This window comes from Anomaloglossus baeobatrachus, chromosome 9 (assembly GCF_048569485.1).
Source record: "Anomaloglossus baeobatrachus isolate aAnoBae1 chromosome 9, aAnoBae1.hap1, whole genome shotgun sequence".
Classification (NCBI taxonomy): Eukaryota; Metazoa; Chordata; class Amphibia; order Anura; family Aromobatidae; genus Anomaloglossus; species Anomaloglossus baeobatrachus.
In genome coordinates this window covers 221,929,658-221,947,994 of record NC_134361.1, presented here as the reverse complement: position 1 = coordinate 221,947,994, position 18,337 = coordinate 221,929,658, and the positions used below count along the sequence as shown (strand labels likewise).

The following is an 18,337-nucleotide window of genomic DNA, read 5'->3' as shown; positions in this document are numbered from 1 at the left end:
TCAGCTCTGTACACCGTGTAGTGGTCGTTCTCAGTACTGCAGTCAGCTCTGTACACCGTGTAGTGGCCGCTCTCAGTACTGCAGTCAGCTCTGTACACCGTGTAGTGGTCGTTCTCAGTACTGCAGTCAGCTCTGTACACCGTGTAGTGGCCGCTCTCAGTACTGCAGTCAGCTCTGTACACCGTGTAGTGGCCACTCTCAGTACTGCAGTCAGCTCTGTACATCGTGTAGTGGCCGTTCTCAGTACTGCAGTCAGCTCTGTACACCGTGTAGTGGCTGTTCTCAGTACTGCAGTCAGCTCTGTACACCGTGTAGTGGCCGTTCTCAGTACTGCAGTCAGCTCTGTACACCGTGTAGTGGCTGTTCTCAGTACTGCAGTCAGCTCTGTACACCGTGTAGTGGCCGTTCTCAGTACTGCAGTCAGCTCTGTACACCGTGTAGTGGCCGTTCTCAGTACTGCAGTCAGCTCTGTACACCGTGTAGTGGTCGCTCTCAGTACTGCAGTCAGCTCTGTACACCGTGTAGTGGCCGTTCTCGGTACTGCAGTCACCTCTGTACACCGTGTAGTGGCCGTTCTCAGTACTGCAGTCAGCTCTGTACACCGTGTAGTGGCTGTTCTCAGTACTGCAGTCAGCTCTGTACAACGTGTAGTGGTTGTTCTCAGTACTGCAGTCACCTCTGTACACCGTGTAGTGGCCGTTCTCAGTACTGCAGTCAGCTCTGTACATCGTGTAGTGGCTGTTCTCAGTACTGCAGTCAGCTCCATACATCGTGTAGTGGCCATTCTCAGTACTGCAGTCACCTCTGTACACCGTGTAGTGGCCGTTCTCAGTACTGCAGTCACCTCTGTACACCGTGTAGTGGCTGTTCTCAGTACTGCAGTCACCTCTGTACACCGTGTAGTGGCCGTTCTCAGTACTGCAGTCAGCTCTGTACACCGTGTAGTGGCCGTTCTCAGTACTGCAGTCAGCTCTGTACACCGTGTAGTGGCCGTTCTCAGTACTGCAGTCAGCTCCGTACATCGTGTAGTGGCCGTTCTCAGTACTGCAGTCACCTCTGTACACTGTGTAGTGGTTGTTCTCAGTACTGCAGTCAGCTCTGTACACCGTGTAGTGGTCGCTCTCAGTACTGCAGTCAGCTCTGTACACCGTGTAGTGGTCGTTCTCAGTACTGCAGTCAGCTCTGTACACCGTGTAGTGGTCGCTCTCAGTACTGCAGTCAGCTCTGTACATCGTGTAGTGGCCGTTCTCAGTACTGCAGTCAGCTCTGTACACCGTGTAGTGGCCGTTCTCAGTACTGCAGTCAGCTCTGTACACCGTGTAGTGGCTGTTCTCGGTACTGCAGTCAGCTCTGTACATCGTGTAGTGGCTGTTCTCGGTACTGCAGTCAGCTCCATACACCGTGTAGTGGCCGTTCTCAGTACTGCAGTCAGCTCCATACACCGTGTAGTGGTCGTTCTCAGTACTGCAGTCAGCTCTGTACACCGTGTAGTGGTCATTCTCAGTACTGCAGTCACCTCTGTACACCGTGTAGTGGCCGTTCTCAGTACTGCAGTCAGCTCTGTACACCGTGTAGTGGTTGTTCTCAGTACTGCAGTCAGCTCTGTACACCGTGTAGTGGCCGTTCTCAGTACTGCAGTCAGCTCTGTACACCGTGTAGTGGCCGTTCTCAGTACTGCAGTCAGCTCTGTACACCGTGTAGTGGCCGTTCTCAGTACTGCAGTCAGCTCTGTACACCGTGTAGTGGCTGTTCTCAGTACTGCAGTCACCTCTGTACACCGTGTAGTGGCCGTTCTCGGTACTGCAGTCAGCTCTGTACACCGTGCAGTGGTCGTTCTCAGTACTGCAGTCAGCTCTGTACACCGTGCAGTGGCCGTTCTCAGTACTGCAGTCACCTCTGTACACCGTGTAGTGGCCGTTCTCAGTACTGCAGTCACCTCTGTACACTGTGTAGTGGTTGTTCTCAGTACTGCAGTCAGCTCTGTACACCGTGTAGTGGTTGTTCTCGGTACTGCAGTCAGCTCTGTACACTGTGTAGTGGTTGTTCTCAGTACTGCAGTCAGCTCTGTACACCGTGTAGTGGTTGTTCTCGGTACTGCAGTCAGCTCCATACACCGTGTAGTGGCCATTCTCGGTACTGCAGTCAGCTCCATACACCGTGTAGTGGCCGTTCTGGGTACTGCAGCTCCATGCGCCGCATAGTGGCCGTTCTGGGTACTGCAGCTCCATGCGCCGTATAGTGGCCATTCTCGGTACTACAGCTCCATGCGCCGCATAGTGGCCGTTCTGGGTACTGCAGCTCCATGCGCCGCATAGTGGCCATTCTCGGTACTACAGTTCCATGCACCGCATAGTGGCCGTTCTCGGTACTGCAGCTCCATGCGCCACATAGTGGCCGTTCTCGGTACTACAGCTCCATGCGCCGCATAGTGGCCGTTCTCGGTACTGCAGCTCAGCTCCCACTTACAGAAAAGGAAGCATCGGAATAATTTCTTACACAAATCAGATGGGGAAAACAAAAAAAAAAGACAAATTTTTCATCTTTATTTCAAAAGACAATATAAAACAGTCTGGCAGCCGATGTGCATCCTGCAGCTCGAGTATGGTCCATTTCATTACAATAAATAAAACTCTGCATGAAAAATAAGGGAAGACTCCAGGAATGGGACAGGTGCAGACCACCCCACCACTGCATGAGACGCACAAATGGGACGAGCGGTGCATCGGGTGCAGACCACCCCACCACTGCATGAGACGCAAGAATGGGACGAGCGGTGCGTCGGGTGCAGACCACCCCACCAATGCATGAGACGCAAGAATGGGACGAGCGGTGCGTCGGGTGCAGACCACCCCACCACTGCATGAGACGCAAGAATGGGACGAGCGGTGCGACGGGTGCAGACCACCGCACTGCTCCATGAAACGCAATCAAAAGATCTGATATCATGATTATATATAAATATTTTCACCTCGTCCAGCTAAAAAATGGTTAAAATAATCGGGGTCCCAGCCCGGGTCAATGGATGTAGGACTTGGTGGTCCTTTTTCCTCTCCGTGCGGCTTTTCTGGACCCGGAGGGTTCATGTATTGTCACCTTCATGTTATACAGCAGCAGACGGCGAAACCGCCGAGGTCAATGAATGTACGGAGTAACCTGATGGGGAAAGATGGATGGAAGGAACCATAGGAAGGCATCTGGTGTGGCCGGGACCGCCGGACCCAGCAATGGTGGCTCCTCGTCACCTCTGCTCTATAAAGCTTTGGTGCAGATTCTCGGCCTGAGACTTCAGCTGGCGAAACTCCTCCTGGATGTAATCGGTGATGGCCTTCCTCATCTCCACCTGCGGGGGATACAGAACAGTAACGCAGCCGCCACATCGGATCGGAGAGGAGCGGAAAACATGGCGGCCGTCACCTTAACCCCTTCATGATCAAGGGCGTATTTTGTTTATTTGGGAAACTTGAAATAACAAGTCTCCTATGAGATCCGGCATAAAAATACTAACAAACCAGGAAGGGGAAATTAAATAGATCAGCCCATGGCCACCACAAGATGGCGCTGGTGAGGAAGAGGAGGGCAAAAGGCGCCAAAACACTCATAACAATTTATTGCTGCAGTCATCTGATTGACAGCAACTTTTAGGTGATAGGACCTCACTCCAGCTGTATAACACAGCCGGCACCTGCTGAGCCGGGAGTGTGTAGGTGTTTTAGACTACTCCAAATGATATACAGTGTGTCCACCCATCTCCTGTATACACCTCACCTATATACAGTGTGTCCACCCATCTCCTGTATACACCTCACCTATATACAGTGTGTCCACCCATCTCCTGTATACACTGCACCTATATACAGTGTGTCCACCCATCTCCTGTATACACCGCACCTATATACAGTGTGTCCACCCATCTCCTGTATACACCGCACCTATATACAGTGTGTCCACCCATCTCCTGTATACACCGCACCTATATACAGTGTGTCCACCCATCTCCTGTATACACCGCACCTATATATACAGTGTGTCCACCCATCTCCTGTATACACCGCACCTATATATACAGTGTTCACCCATATCCTGTATACACCGCACCTATATACAGTGTGTCCACCCATACCCTGTATACACCGCACCTATATACAGTGTGTCCACCCATACCCTGTATACACCGCACCTGTATACAGTGCGTCCACCAATATCCTGTATACACCGCACCTATATACAGTGCGTCCACCCATATCCTGTATACACCGCACCTATATACAGTGCGTCCACCCATACCCTGTATACACCGCACCTATATACAGTGTGTCCACCCATACCCTGTATACACCGCACCTATATACAGTGTGTCCACCCATACCCTGTATACACCGCACCTATATACAGTGTGTCCACCCATATCCTGTATACACCGCACCTATATACAGCGCGTCCACCCATCTCCTGTATACACCGCACCTATATACAGTGTGTCCACCCATCTCCTGTATACACCGCACCTATATACAGTGTGTCCACCCATATCCTGTATACACCGCACCTATATACAGTGTGTCCACCCATATCCTGTATACACCGCACCTATATACAGCGCGTCCACCCATCTCCTGTATACACCGCACCTATATACAGTGTGTCCACCCATATCCTGTCCACCGCCATTAACTTCAGAACGGCGGCAGCTATAGCCATAGAAGTCGTGTCTAGGTATAGTAAAGTAGCCATGCGCTACGCAATGAAGCCACCTATAGCGCCACCTGGTGGAAAACAACGGAGTTAACATTTTTATCTCGAAAACGGAACGAGATAGAGAAAAAAAGTGAATTACAAAGTTGTAGGCATCATCAGTTCAATAGGAATCCACACCTTGCATACAGAAATGCTATGATTAGAAGGTGTAAACCTCACAAGGCTGCGGACGTGAAGCGATACCTCATGGAGACCTTCCTACAAGTCATTGGGTATGGTGGCTGTGTGGAGTGGCTTCCGCTCACCTGACCTGACCCCATTGGACTTCTTTCTGTGAGGTCACATCAAACAGCCGGTGTATGCGACCCCTCCACCAACATTGCAGGACCTACCACCACGTATCACAGATGCTTGTGCAGACGTGTCACCACCATATTGCACAGCGTGCAGCAAGATACAGTATGCTGTGCAGAGGCCAGATGTGCATTGCAGCAAGATACAGTATGCTGTGCAGAGGCCAGATGTGCATTGCAGCTGACGGGGCCACTAATGAGCGCCATATGCGTGACAAGCATTCAATGTTTTGCGGGGGTCATGGGTTTCATATCATAGCATTTCTGTGCAAGGTGTGGATTCGTATTGAATTGATGATTCCCTACAACTTTGTAATTCACTTTTTTTCTCTTTCTCGTTCCATTTTCGAGATAAAAATGCTAACTCCGTTGTTTTCCACGAGGTGGCGCTATAGGTGGTTTCATTGAGTAGCGCATGGCTACTTTACCATACCTAGACACCGCTTCTATGCCTATAGCTGCCGCCGTTCTCAAGTTAATGGCGGTGGACAGGATATGGGTGGACACACTGTATATAGGTGAGGTGTATACAGGAGATGGGTGGACACACTGTATATAGGTGCGGTGTATACAGGAGATGGGTGGACACACTGTATATAGGTGCGGTGTATACAGGAGATGGGTGGACACACTGTATATAGGTGCGGTGTATACAGGAGATGGGTGGACACACTGTATATAGGTGCGGTGTATACAGGATATGGGTGGACACACTGTATATAGGTGCGGTGTATACAGGATATGGGTGGACACACTGTATATAGGTGCGGTGTATACAGGAGATGGGTGGACACACTGTATATAGGTGCGGTGTATACAGGATATGGGTGGACACACTGTATATAGGTGCGGTGTATACAGGAGATGGGTGGACACACTGTATATAGGTGCGGTGTATACAGGAGATGGGTGGACACACTGTATATAGGTGCGGTGTATACAGGAGATGGGTGGACACACTGTATATAGGTGCGGTGTATACAGGATATGGGTGGACACACTGTATATAGGTGCGGTGTATACAGGAGATGGGTGGACACACTGTATATAGGTGCGGTGTATACAGGATATGGGGGGACACACTGTATATAGGTGCGGTGTATACAGGATATGGGTGGACACACTGTATATAGGTGCGGTGTATACAGGATATGGGGGGACACACTGTATATAGGTGCGGTGTATACAGGATATGGGGGGCACACTGTATATAGGTGCGGTGTATACAGGATATGGGTGGACACACTGTATATAGGTGCTGTGTATACAGGATATGGGTGGACACACTGTATATAGGTGCTGTGTATACAGGATATGGGTGGACACACTGTATATAGGTGCAGTGTATACAGGATATGGGTGGACACACTGTATATAGGTGCGGTGTATACAGGAGATGGGTGGACACACTGTATATAGGTGCGGTGTATACAGGAGATGGGTGGACACACTGTATATAGGTGCGGTGTATACAGGAGATGGGTGGACACACTGTATATAGGTGCGGTGTATACAGGAGATGGGTGGACACACTGTATATAGGTGCAGTGTATACAAGAGATGGGTGGACACACTGTATATAGGTGCGGTGTATACAGGAGATGGGTGGACACACTGTATATAGGTGCGGTGTATACAGGATATGGGTGGACACACTGTATATAGGTGCGGTGTATACAGGAGATGGGTGGACACACTGTATATAGGTGCAGTGTATACAGGAGATGGGTGGACACACTGTATATAGGTGCGGTGTATACAGGATATGGGTGGACACACTGTATATAGGTGCGGTGTATACAGGAGATGGGTGGACACACTGTATATAGGTGCGGTGTATACAGGAGATGGGTGGACACACTGTATATAGGTGCAGTGTATACAGGAGATGGGTGGACACACTGTATATAGGTGCGGTGTATACAGGATATGGGTGGACACACTGTATATAGGTGCGGTGTATACAGGAGATGGGTGGACACACTGTATATAGGTGCGGTGTATACAGGATATGGGTGGACACACTGTATATAGGTGCGGTGTATACAGGAGATGGGTGGACACACTGTATACTTATGTTATTTGGTTGTGAAAAGGTTAAGGCTGTGACCCCCAATTCAATCGACTTATTCCAATTAGCAGGGCACATGACTGGTGTCTCCCGGGGGTCCCCCCGGCTATGTTGGCACCATCCCACCTGAATGTCAATGTGTAAAATGATGGTGCACATCCTAATCATCCCTTTATGAGATGGGGAAACCCCAAGTGTTCATTAGATTTATGGGGGTCCAGTTACCCCATGTTATCAGCCTCACACTATGAATGGAAATAATCTGTGCAGTGCGGGCTCAGCTGCTGAGACCGCAGGATGTCCCCGACTCTCCGGCCACCAGGATGACCTCTGTAGGTGTAAAGGGTAAGAATCTTACAGGCGTCCTGCACTCCGCTCTTAACTTCTCCACCACGGACATGACGCTGAATGGGCTCCCGACCAGCACAGTGACCTTCTGCAGGGAAAAGAAACGGACAGTGACTGAACTGGAAAATCTATAACTCCGGTCACCATCGGACGCCCGCGGTCTAGGAAGTCAGAGAGAAAATCTACAACAGGATAAGACTGTGCGCCCCGATCAGTGTCCGCCGTGTGCATGCAACAGTCCGGCTATGGATCCATATACACCAAGCGATCCCAAATCTATAGACACCTACCTGTCCCCATCGCGGCACGTAGGGGGGATCATTCGGGAGAACATCGTTCATTCCTGGGATACAAGAGGACGACGTTACAATCCATGATATTACCGCTCAGGGAACAACATCACAATCAAATCTTTCACATCTTTATTTTTATATAGCGCTAACATATTCCGCAGCGCTTCACATACATCAGGAACGCTGTCCCCATTGGGGCTCACAATCGAGAGTCCCTATCTGTATGTTTTGAGAGTGTGGGAGGAAACCAGAGAACCCGGAGGAAACCCACGCAAACACGGGGAGAACATACAAACTCCTTGCAGATGGTGTCCTTGGTGGGATTTGAACCCAGGACCCCAGCGCTGCAAGTCCGCAGTGCTAACCACTGAGCCACGGCAAGTCCGCAGTGCTATCCACTGAGCCACGGCAAGTCCGCAGTGCTATCCACTGAGCCACGGCAAGTCCGCAGTGCTATCCACTGAGCCACGGCAAGTCCGCAGTGCTATCCACTGAGCCACGGCAAGTCCGCAGTGCTATCCACTGAGCCACGGCAAGTCCGCAGTGCTATCCACTGAGCCACGGCAAGTCCGCAGTGCTATCCACTGAGCCACGGCAAGTCCGCAGTGCTATCCACTGAGCCACCGCAAGTCCGCAGTGCTATCCACTGAGCCACCGCAAGTCCGCAGTGCTATCCACTGAGCCACCGCAAGTCCGCAGTGCTATCCACTGAGCCACCGCAAGTCCGCAGTGCTATCCACTGAGCCACCGCAAGTCCGCAGTGCTATCCACTGAGCCACCGCAAGTCCGCAGTGCTATCCACTGAGCCACCGCAAGTCTGCAGTGCTATCCACTGAGCCACCGCAAGTCTGCAGTGCTATCCACTGAGCCACCGCAAGTCTGCAGTGCTATCCACTGAGCCACCGCAAGTCTGCAGTGCTATCCACTGAGCCACCGCAAGTCTGCAGTGCTATCCACTGAGCCACCGCAAGACTGCAGTGCTATCCACTGAGCCACCGCAAGACTGCAGTGCTAACCACTGAGCCACAGCAAGTCTGCAGTGCTAACCACTGAGCCTCCGTGCCGCCCATGATCACAAACACACTGAGGGGGATGAATTGGGTGACAGATTCCCTTTCAAAGGGTCATGCTAAACATTTAAGAGGTATTACCATACCAAGGGGATAAGCGATATCAAGAGCAGGGCTGGCAATGAGCTGCACGCGGCTGCTCTATACATTCTCTATAGGATTAGCAGGGATAGGACCCAGCACAGCGCTCGGCTAGTGTTCGTAATCCCCTAGAGAATGAATGGAGCGATGGCGGCCAGCGATTTATTCAGACGAGCCATTGTATAACCCAATTCTCAGGAGCGGAGGGGTCTCAGCAGTGAGACCCCCACTGATCCGCTCGTTGTCGCCTGTCACCTACATAGGTGATCATTGTGTAGGTTAGTCTTTAAAGAACTTAAAGGGGTTTTCCAGTCTTGTGTCGCGTGTGCTCTTCCATTTCCCACTGCAAGCGGGTGGTCATGTGACAACACGTATGCAATTGCCATACTACCGGTCACCTGCCAACTAGACTTCTCCTAATGCACGTCTAGTTGGCATGTGACCGCAAGTGTGCAAATCGCGTATATGCGGCAAATTGTGACAACGTGCGCTCTGCACATAGAGTAACTGCAGACTTTGACCCCTCAATACCAGAAAGTAAAGCGTCAGGGGAAGCACTCACCGACGTGCCAGAGGGGGAGGATGATCGGGTTCAGGGTGCACTCGGAGATTAACCGGCCGATACCTAAAAAGAGGAGCAGCGATAACCACATGGACGATACCTGCCAAACCCAGCTCCATTTCGGACGATGTCGCCCCCCGGCACTCACCCCACTTCAGCCTCATAAAATCTTGGGTCATATTAACTTTTCCTAAGGGGAAACCAAATCTTAATGAAATCGCAGCAGCCGCCGACCCCCGTCCTCCAGGATCAGCGACGCACGCAGCCCCGTGTCTGCAGGATCGGGGGCCATTACCTTCAGGAAACACGTGCACCCATTCCCCATGGTTCAGCCGCTCCACGATGAAGTCCATTCCTTTCTGATAGACGCCATCTCCTGCACAATGACATACAAGCGAGGATGCTGGGACTTGTAGTGTCACAACAGCTAAAAAGCCAAACCTTGCAGACTTACAATAATGCCACAATATGTGTACACCACCAAGCACAATGCCGAGCCATACACCACCAAGCACAATGCCGAGCCATACACCACCAAGCACAATGCCGAGCCGCAGATCACCAAGCACAATGCCGAGCCGTACATCACCAAGCACAATGCCGAGCCATACATCACCAAGCACAATGCCGAGCCGTACATCACCAAGCACAATGCCGAGCCGCAGATCACCAAGCACAATGCCGAGCCGTACACCACCAAGCACAATGCCGAGCCGTACATCACCAAGCACAATGCCGAGCCATACATCACCAAACACAATGCCGAGCCATACACCACCAAGCACAATGCCGAGCCATACACCACCAAGCACAATGCCGAGCCATACACCACCAAGCACAATGCCGAGCCACACACCACCAAGCACAATGCCGAGCCATACATCACCAAGCACAATGCCGAGCCGTACACCACCAAGCACAATGCCGAGCCGTACATCACCAAGCACAATGCCGAGCCGTACATCACCAAGCACAATGCTGAGCCATACATCACCAAGCACAATGCCGAGCCATACATCACCAAGCACAATGCCGAGCCGTACATCACCAAGCACAATGCCGAGCCATACATCACCAAGCACAATGCCGAGCCATACACCACCAAGCACAATGCCGAGCCATACACCACCAAGCACAATGCTGAACCATACACCACCAAGCACAATGCCGAGCCATACATCACCAAGCACAATGCCGAGCCATACACCACCAAGCACAATGCCGAGCCATACATCACCAAGCACAATGCCGAGCCATACATCACCAAGCACAATGCCGAGCCATACACCACCAAGCACAATGCCGAGCCATACACCACCAAGCACAATGCCGAGCCATACACCACCAAGCACAATGCCGAGCCATACACCACCAAGCACAATGCCGAACCGTACATCACCAAGCACAATGCCGAGCCGTCTCCACCAAGCACAATGCCGAGCCGTACATCCCCAAGCACAATGCCGAGCCGTACACCACCAAGCACAATGCCGAGCCGTACGTCACCAAGCACAATGCCGAGCCGTACGTCACCAAGCACAATGCCGAGCCGTACATCAACAAGCACAATGCCGAGCCATACATCACCAAGCACAATGCCGAGCCATACATCACCAAGCACAATGCCGAGCCATACATCACCAAGCACAATGCTGAGCCGTACATCACCAAGCATAATGCTGAGCTGTACACCACCAAGCACAATGCCGAGCCGTACACCACCAAGCTCAATGCCGAGCCGTACACCACCAAGCACAATGCCGAGCCGTACGTCACCAAGCACAATGCCGAGCCGTACGTCACCAAGCACAATGCCGAGCCGTACATCAACAAGCACAATGCCGAGCCATACATCACCAAGCACAATGCCGAGCTGTACATCACCAAGCACAATGCTGAGCCGTACATCACCAAGCACAATGCCGAGCCATACATCACCAAGCACAATGCCGAGCCGTACATCACCAAGCACAATGCCGAGCCGTACATCACCAAGCACAATGCCGAGCCATACATCACCAAGCACAATGCCGAGACATACATCACCAAGCACAATGCCGAGCCGTACATCACCAAGCACAATGCCGAGCCGTACATCACCAAGCACAATGCCGAGCCGTACATCACCAAGCACAATGCTGAGCTGTACATCACCAAGCACAATGCCGAGCCGTACATCACCAAGCACAATGCTGAGCCGTACATCACCAAGCACAATGCTGAGCCGTACATCACCAAACACAATACTGAGCATCGGATGGAGCGGTGTAAAGCCGCCAGCACTGGCCTCTGGAGGAGCCGTGTTCTGTGCAGTGACGGATCACACTGCTCTATCTGCGTCTGATGGAGGGGTCTGGGTTTGGTGATTCCAGGAGAATGTTACCTGCCAGCCTATATACTATGTATATTGTTATGATCCGGAACCATGGAAGACCACCATAAATCATTGGTAAAAGGTGACAAGAGCATTGGCAACTAATCTGGCCGCCATCCCCTTACTAACCATCACAACTAGAAGTAGCCGAGGGGTGAACTAACATCCTGTGCACCGCGAACCCAGCCGGAGAACTAACTATCCTAAAGGAAGGAGATGAATAACTCTCTGCCTCAGAACATAGATAAAGGTATAGCAAGCCCCCCCACATTCAAAGACTGCGGTGACATAGGAAAACACAATACACAGATAGATGACAGGATTAGCAAAAGGTGAGGCCCTACTGACTAAATAGGACAGGATAGGAAAGGGGCTGATGGTGGCCAGAGAAAAACCCTGCAAAAATCCAAAAACCTGATAGTACAAAAAGCCCTCAGATCGCACGATCTACACTCCGTCCTATACCAGGCGCTCTTGTCATACCAATGAACAGAAAACAAGAATCATAACAAATTCAAGAAGCAACAAACACATGGACTTATAGGAGCAATACTCCAAACATAGCTGCAGGGAGAGTCCCAGCTAAGCAACTGAGAGGGAAGATCCCTGCATGCAAATAAACTGACAATAACCACAGTAAATGACAAACTCAGATAAGAGTAAAAGAACCAAACAACAAATAAAGAGCCAAGCACTTATCTGGGGTAGATGTGGTGTGGAGCAGAATGAAGCAGGCTGGTGAACAAGGAACAACTGACATCCAGCATAGCCTGCTATCAGACCATGGTTTAAATAGGCAGAGAGTTAGCAATGGAAACGCCCATTGCTCAACACACCTAGTCTCTGTCCAAACCATTCCTGGCCACCAGAGGGAGCCTCACAGCAGCCAAAGCTTAACTGACATTCACAACAGTATATATTATATATATGTTACCACCTGCACTGACCTCGGCACACCGGCACACACTTGCCCATACTGAAGAACCAGGAGTGGACCTCTTTTGTGAAGCAGATATCGGCAGCGGTGGGGGTCCTAGGAGAAGACAAAGACATGTCAGGACGCAGAGGTGATCTACACGGACGCCTCGGGTCACACAGGAGGACACTCACCACCGCATCGTGCTCAGGTTCCACAGGTGCCGGAACTTTAAAATACCTGGAACATAAGAGAATATTGCGATGGTCGCCCCAGATATGAAAAAACTACAACTCCCATCAGGTGCTGCGTGTGGTTATCAGTGCAGGATAGGAGTCGTAGTATTGCAGGAGCTCGGGGGGCACAGGTTCAGTACGGTACCACTGTGTAAGATAATGGGTTCCCCTACCCACTGTGCAGGATGAGCCCTATACCGGGGGAGGCTTACACCACAGGTGAGGGACCACTGTGCAGGATGACCCCTATTCCGGGGGAGGCTTACCCCACAGGTGAGGGACCACTGTGCAGGATGAGCCCTATGCCGGGGGACACTTACTCCAAAGGTGAGGGTCCACTGTGCAGGATGACCCCTATATCAGGGGAGGCTTACACCACAGGTGATGGACCACTGTGCAGGATGACCCCTATTCTGGGGAGGCTTACACCACAGGTGAGGGCCTGTGCAGGATGACCCCTATTCTGGGGGAGGCTTACCCCACAGGTGAGGGACCACTGTGCAGGATGAGCCCTATGCCGGGGGACACTTACTCCAAAGGTGAGGGACCACTGTGCAGGATGACCCCTATATCAGGGGAGGCTTACACCACAGGTGAGGAACCACTGTGCAGGATGACCTCTATGTCGGGGGAGGCTTACACCACAGGTGAGGAACCACTGTGCAGGATGACCCCTATTCTGGGGAGGCTTACACCACAGGTGAGGGACCACTGTGCAGGATGACCCCTATTCTGGGGGAGGCTTACACCACAGGTGAGGGACCACTGTGCAGGATGACCCCTATATCAGGGGAGGCTTACCCCACAGGTGAGGGACCACTGTGGAGGATGACCTCTATTCCGGGGGAGGCTTACCCCACAGGTGAGGGCCTGTGCAGGATGACCTCTATTCCGGGGGAGGCTTACCCCACAGGTGAGGGCCTGTGCAGGATGACCCCTATTCCGGGGGAGGCTTACCCCACAGGTGAGGGACCACTGTGCAGGATGACCCCTATATCAGGGGAGGCTTACCCCACAGGTGAGGGACCACTGTGCAGGATGACCCCTATGGCGGGGGGAGGCTTACCCCACAGGTGAGGGTCCACTGTGCAGGATGACCCCTATTCCGGGGTAGACTTACCCCACAGGTGAGGGTCCACTGTGCAGGATGACCCCTATTCCGGGGTAGACTTACCCCACAGGTGAGGGTCGTCCATACAGGACTGGTGGTTGGAGATGGTGATCAGCGGAGTGTCCGGCCGCCGCTTCTCGATCAGCTCATACAGCGCCTCCTTGTTGTGCACCCGCAGACTGTTCATATACTCTGTGAGAACAAGTGACGGCTGCCGTCATTACACTGATTAGTCACATCGAGGCGTCGGATTATCAGAAATTCCATTATTGGAAGCTAAACCGTTCGGCGCGGACTGCGCCAATCAACCATTAATCCAGTACGTGCCAGACCGCTGGATGCTCATTGCAGCCCGGGGATCCGCCAGTGATCAGCATCAATACCCCCAATGCCTCAGCACTACAAGTCTCAGCATGGCTAGATAATTATCCAATCCATATATATATGCCAAATACTTACTGGTCCACACCCAGCTGTAGGTGCCCACCAGCCCCGTGATCACCGTGCTGGCCACGTGCCGGTACAAGCAGGACTTCACCGGGAACGGCCAGCTCACCACCAGCGGCATCCTTCCACCGCACGTCAGGAGAGATCTGAGAGAAGACGTCACAATCAGGGTCTGATAGTCCGGAACATTGGATAATTGCCATTTTTGGGGGGCTGCTGTCCCCCCTCCCCCGCATGCCCACACACACAGCAATAAAAGTCTATGCAAGCCTCGCAGGTACCCCATAATGATACATTGATTTTGAGGCTCATCATTTCCCCCCACATTCAACTGTGATGTCTGTGGTCATGAATCAGATCAGAAAAAGACGGATAAAGGAGTCCCAGGCTCCGGCCTCAGCGAGCTCACTGATGGGTTCACGTTGGCTCATTCTGAGGCAAATGGTGCAACATTATTAATGAAGCCCAATTGCAAAAATGATTTTTAGGCCCCAAATATATGAAGTTATGTGAGAAAAAATATTCCCAAAATGTGACACCCCCCCCCCTAATGAATATAACGCACCTGTGCAGGGGGGGCAGCGCACTACATGATGGCCGGTAACCGGGGCCGGGCACTGACTACACGACCTGATGTGGCCTTCATTACCGGGCACCGGTCACTTCACATCCCCCGCCCTCATCACTTCCGGGGAGGCGTCTCAGGAAAGACCGAGGCTTCGGCCTAGTCCGGCGCGATTGCTAAGCTCCGAGGCCACTCTTCGGATCTGACCTCCGGCTTTTCCCCAGGGCTGCGCCCCGTGTGGTGACTGACTGCAGGCCGGGGCTGAGCTGTGCGGGGGCCGGGGTGTGCACGTCCTGGGGGCCGCCATCTTGGCAGGGACCCCACTCACCTGAGCGGACGGGGGGGCTTCATTCACACGAGTCCTGCATTTTCCTATGTCTCCCTGCAGCCTCTTCACTGGTCACTAGAGGGAGACAGAGCTCCAGCATGGCGGCCTCCATGTCCTCTTCCACCTCCATGCACCCTCCTCCTCCATGTCCTCTTCCACCTCCATGCACCCTCCTCCTCCATGTCCTCTTCCACCTCCATGCACCCTCCTCCTCCATGTCCTCTTCCACCTCAATGCACCCTCCTCCTCCATGTATTCCACCACCTGTTCCATGCACCCTGAACCTCGACGCACACTCCCCTCCATGGACCCTCCACTCCCCTCCATGGACCCTCCACCTCCCTCCATGCACCCTCCACCTCCCTCCATGCACACTCCACCTCCATGCACACTCCCCTTCATGCGCCTTCCACCCCCTCCCCCCTCCCCTTCATGCGCCTTCCACCCTCCTCCCCCTCCCCTCCCCTTCATGCGCCTTCCACCCCCCTCCCCCTCCCCTTCATGCGCCTTCCACCCCCTCCCCCTCCCCTTCATGCGCCTTCCACCCCCTCCCCCTCCCCTTCATGCGCCTTCCACCCCCCACCCCTCCCCCTCCCCTCCACGCGCACTCCCCTCCACGCGCACTCCCCTCCACGCGCACTCCCCTCCACCGCGCACTCCCCTCCACGCGCACTCCCCTCCATGCACCCTCCACTCCATGCACCCTCCATGTGCACTCCCCTCCATGCACCTTCCACTCCCACCCCTCCCCTTCATGCGCACTCCCCTCCCTCCCCTTCATGCGCACTCCCCTCCCTCCCCTTCATGCGCACTCCCCTCCATGCACCCTCCACGCGCACTCCCCTCCATGCACCCTCCCTCCACCTCCACTCCCACCCCTCCCCTTAATGCGCACTCCCCTCCATGCACCCTCCACCTCCACTCCCACCCCTCCCCTTAATGCGCACTCCCCTCCATGCACCCTCCACGCGCACTCCCCTCCATGCACCCTCCACTCCCACCCCTCCACTCCATGCACCCTCCACGCGCACTCCCCTCCATGCACCCTCCACCTCCACTCCCCCTCCATCTCCATTCCCCTCCATGCACCCTTCCCCCTCCATGCACCCTCCACCTCCACTCCCCTCCATGTGCACTCCCCTCCATGCACCCTCCACCTACACGCGCACTCCCCTCCATTCCATCTCCACGCGCACTCCCCTCCATCTCCACGCGCACTCCCCTCCATCTCCACGCGCACTCCCCTCCATCTCCACGCGCACTCCCCTCCATCTGCACGCGCACTCCCCCTCCATCTCCACGCGCACTCCCCTCCATCTCCACGCGCACTCCCCTCCATGCACCCTCCACTTCCACTCCCCTCCATGCACCCTCCACTTCCATGCACCCTCCACTTCCACTCCCCTCCATGCACCCTCCACCTCTACTCCCCTCCATGCATCCTCCACACGCACTCCCCTCCATTCCACCTCCACGCGCACTCCCCTCCATACACCCTCCACGCGCACTCCCCTCCATACACCCTCCACGCGCACTCCCCTCCATACACCCTCCACGCGCACTCCCCTCCATACACCCTCCACGCGCACTCCCCTCCATACACCCTCCACGCGCACTCCCCTCCATACACCCTCCACGCGCACTCCCCTCCACGCGCCCTCCACACGCACTCCCCTCCATACACCCTCCACCTCCACTCACACTCCCCTCCATGCACCCTCCACGCGCACTTCCCGCCATCTCTTCCTCCATGCGCAGTCCATCTCCTACATGCACCATCCACCTCCATACACTTCCCATCCTCCACCACCTTCATGTGCATGCGCACTCCTCCATGCACCCTCCACTTCCATATGCATTCCAGCGCCATGCACCCTCCTCCTCGTCCTCCACCTCTAGGCACACTCCTCCATCATGCACCCTCCACTTTCATGCACTCCTCCTCCATGCACTCCACCTCCATCAGCCTTCCTGCAATACCTCTGCTTGCTGTCAGTGAGTGGTAACACCCCCTAGTTATAATGTGTCCTGTATGCAGGGCTGAGGGGTTGTTGCAATGTATCATTATCAGTAATCCTATGGGGCAATGTGTGGTGAGAACAGTGTCCGTCTATGTAACACAGGAATAGGACAGGGGGTCCCTCCAGATGCAGTTATTGGGTGGTGCTGACAGCACAGCCCCCGTACATCAGTGTGTAATGTATGATTTGCTGTTAATCTGCTCCCGCATACCCCTATATTCATCCATTATAGGAGATTGCGAACCCCAGAGCTCTGCTGCCCCTGGAGCTGATGAGCTGGAACCCCCGATGGCTGCAGAGCAGACCCCGGGGGGCGACATATTGTGCACTGTGCTGATACAAGGTACAGTGATGTCTGTCCGCATCTGTCTGCACATTACGGGTACAGTATAACAGTGATATTACTACAACTTGTGGGCTGCATTCAGACAGGCGTATTTTGGGGTCTTTAGACGGCCTGCAATGCCCGGCTGGACCACCGCTCTCCTGACTCACACTTACGGCTTCTCAGATACATATAATGCGGTTACTTTGGGTTTGGAGACCCGCGCTGATACCGGGCATTGCAGGCCGTATACTGACCCGGAAATACGCCCGTCTGATCACAGTTTTAGGCAACGTCCACATTTGTTGTAAAACTTCTACAAGGAATTTGCTGGTTATCCACCCAGTGTGAACATCCCTCGACCTATCCCAACGACACCCCCCCCCCCCCACCTCCGACCCTGCTCCTATCCGATAAGGAGACCACAGGTGATTCTGGAAATGTCCTCCCCGCACCAGTCTCTATACAGCACAGGGGGACTATACCGCCATTTATTATACAATCAGTCATTTATAATCATTCATGCTGCCATAGAGCTCTG

General features: G+C 53.4%; 1 protein-coding gene across 2 annotated transcripts; it reads right to left on the bottom strand.

The window, feature by feature from the left end:
• Positions 1 to 2,521: 2,521 nt before the first annotated feature.
• On the bottom strand, positions 2,522 to 15,594 carry TAFAZZIN (tafazzin, phospholipid-lysophospholipid transacylase). Of its 2 annotated transcripts, XM_075322989.1 has the most exons (11): positions 15,451 to 15,594; positions 14,570 to 14,703; positions 14,174 to 14,302; positions 12,958 to 13,003; positions 12,795 to 12,880; positions 9,769 to 9,849; positions 9,622 to 9,663; positions 9,474 to 9,536; positions 7,758 to 7,810; positions 7,478 to 7,555; positions 2,522 to 3,340 (listed from the first exon to the last, which is right to left on the bottom strand). In XM_075322989.1, the coding sequence occupies exons 1-11, from the start codon at positions 15,471 to 15,473 to the stop codon at positions 3,239 to 3,241; spliced, it is 837 nt and encodes a 278-aa protein (XP_075179104.1). In that variant the 5' UTR covers positions 15,474 to 15,594; the 3' UTR covers positions 2,522 to 3,238. The 2 variants fall into 2 exon arrangements, with proteins under 2 accessions (XP_075179104.1, XP_075179103.1); XM_075322988.1 differs by lacking the exon at positions 15,451 to 15,594 and having other exon boundaries at positions 14,570 to 15,438.
• Positions 15,595 to 18,337: the final 2,743 nt, after the last annotated feature.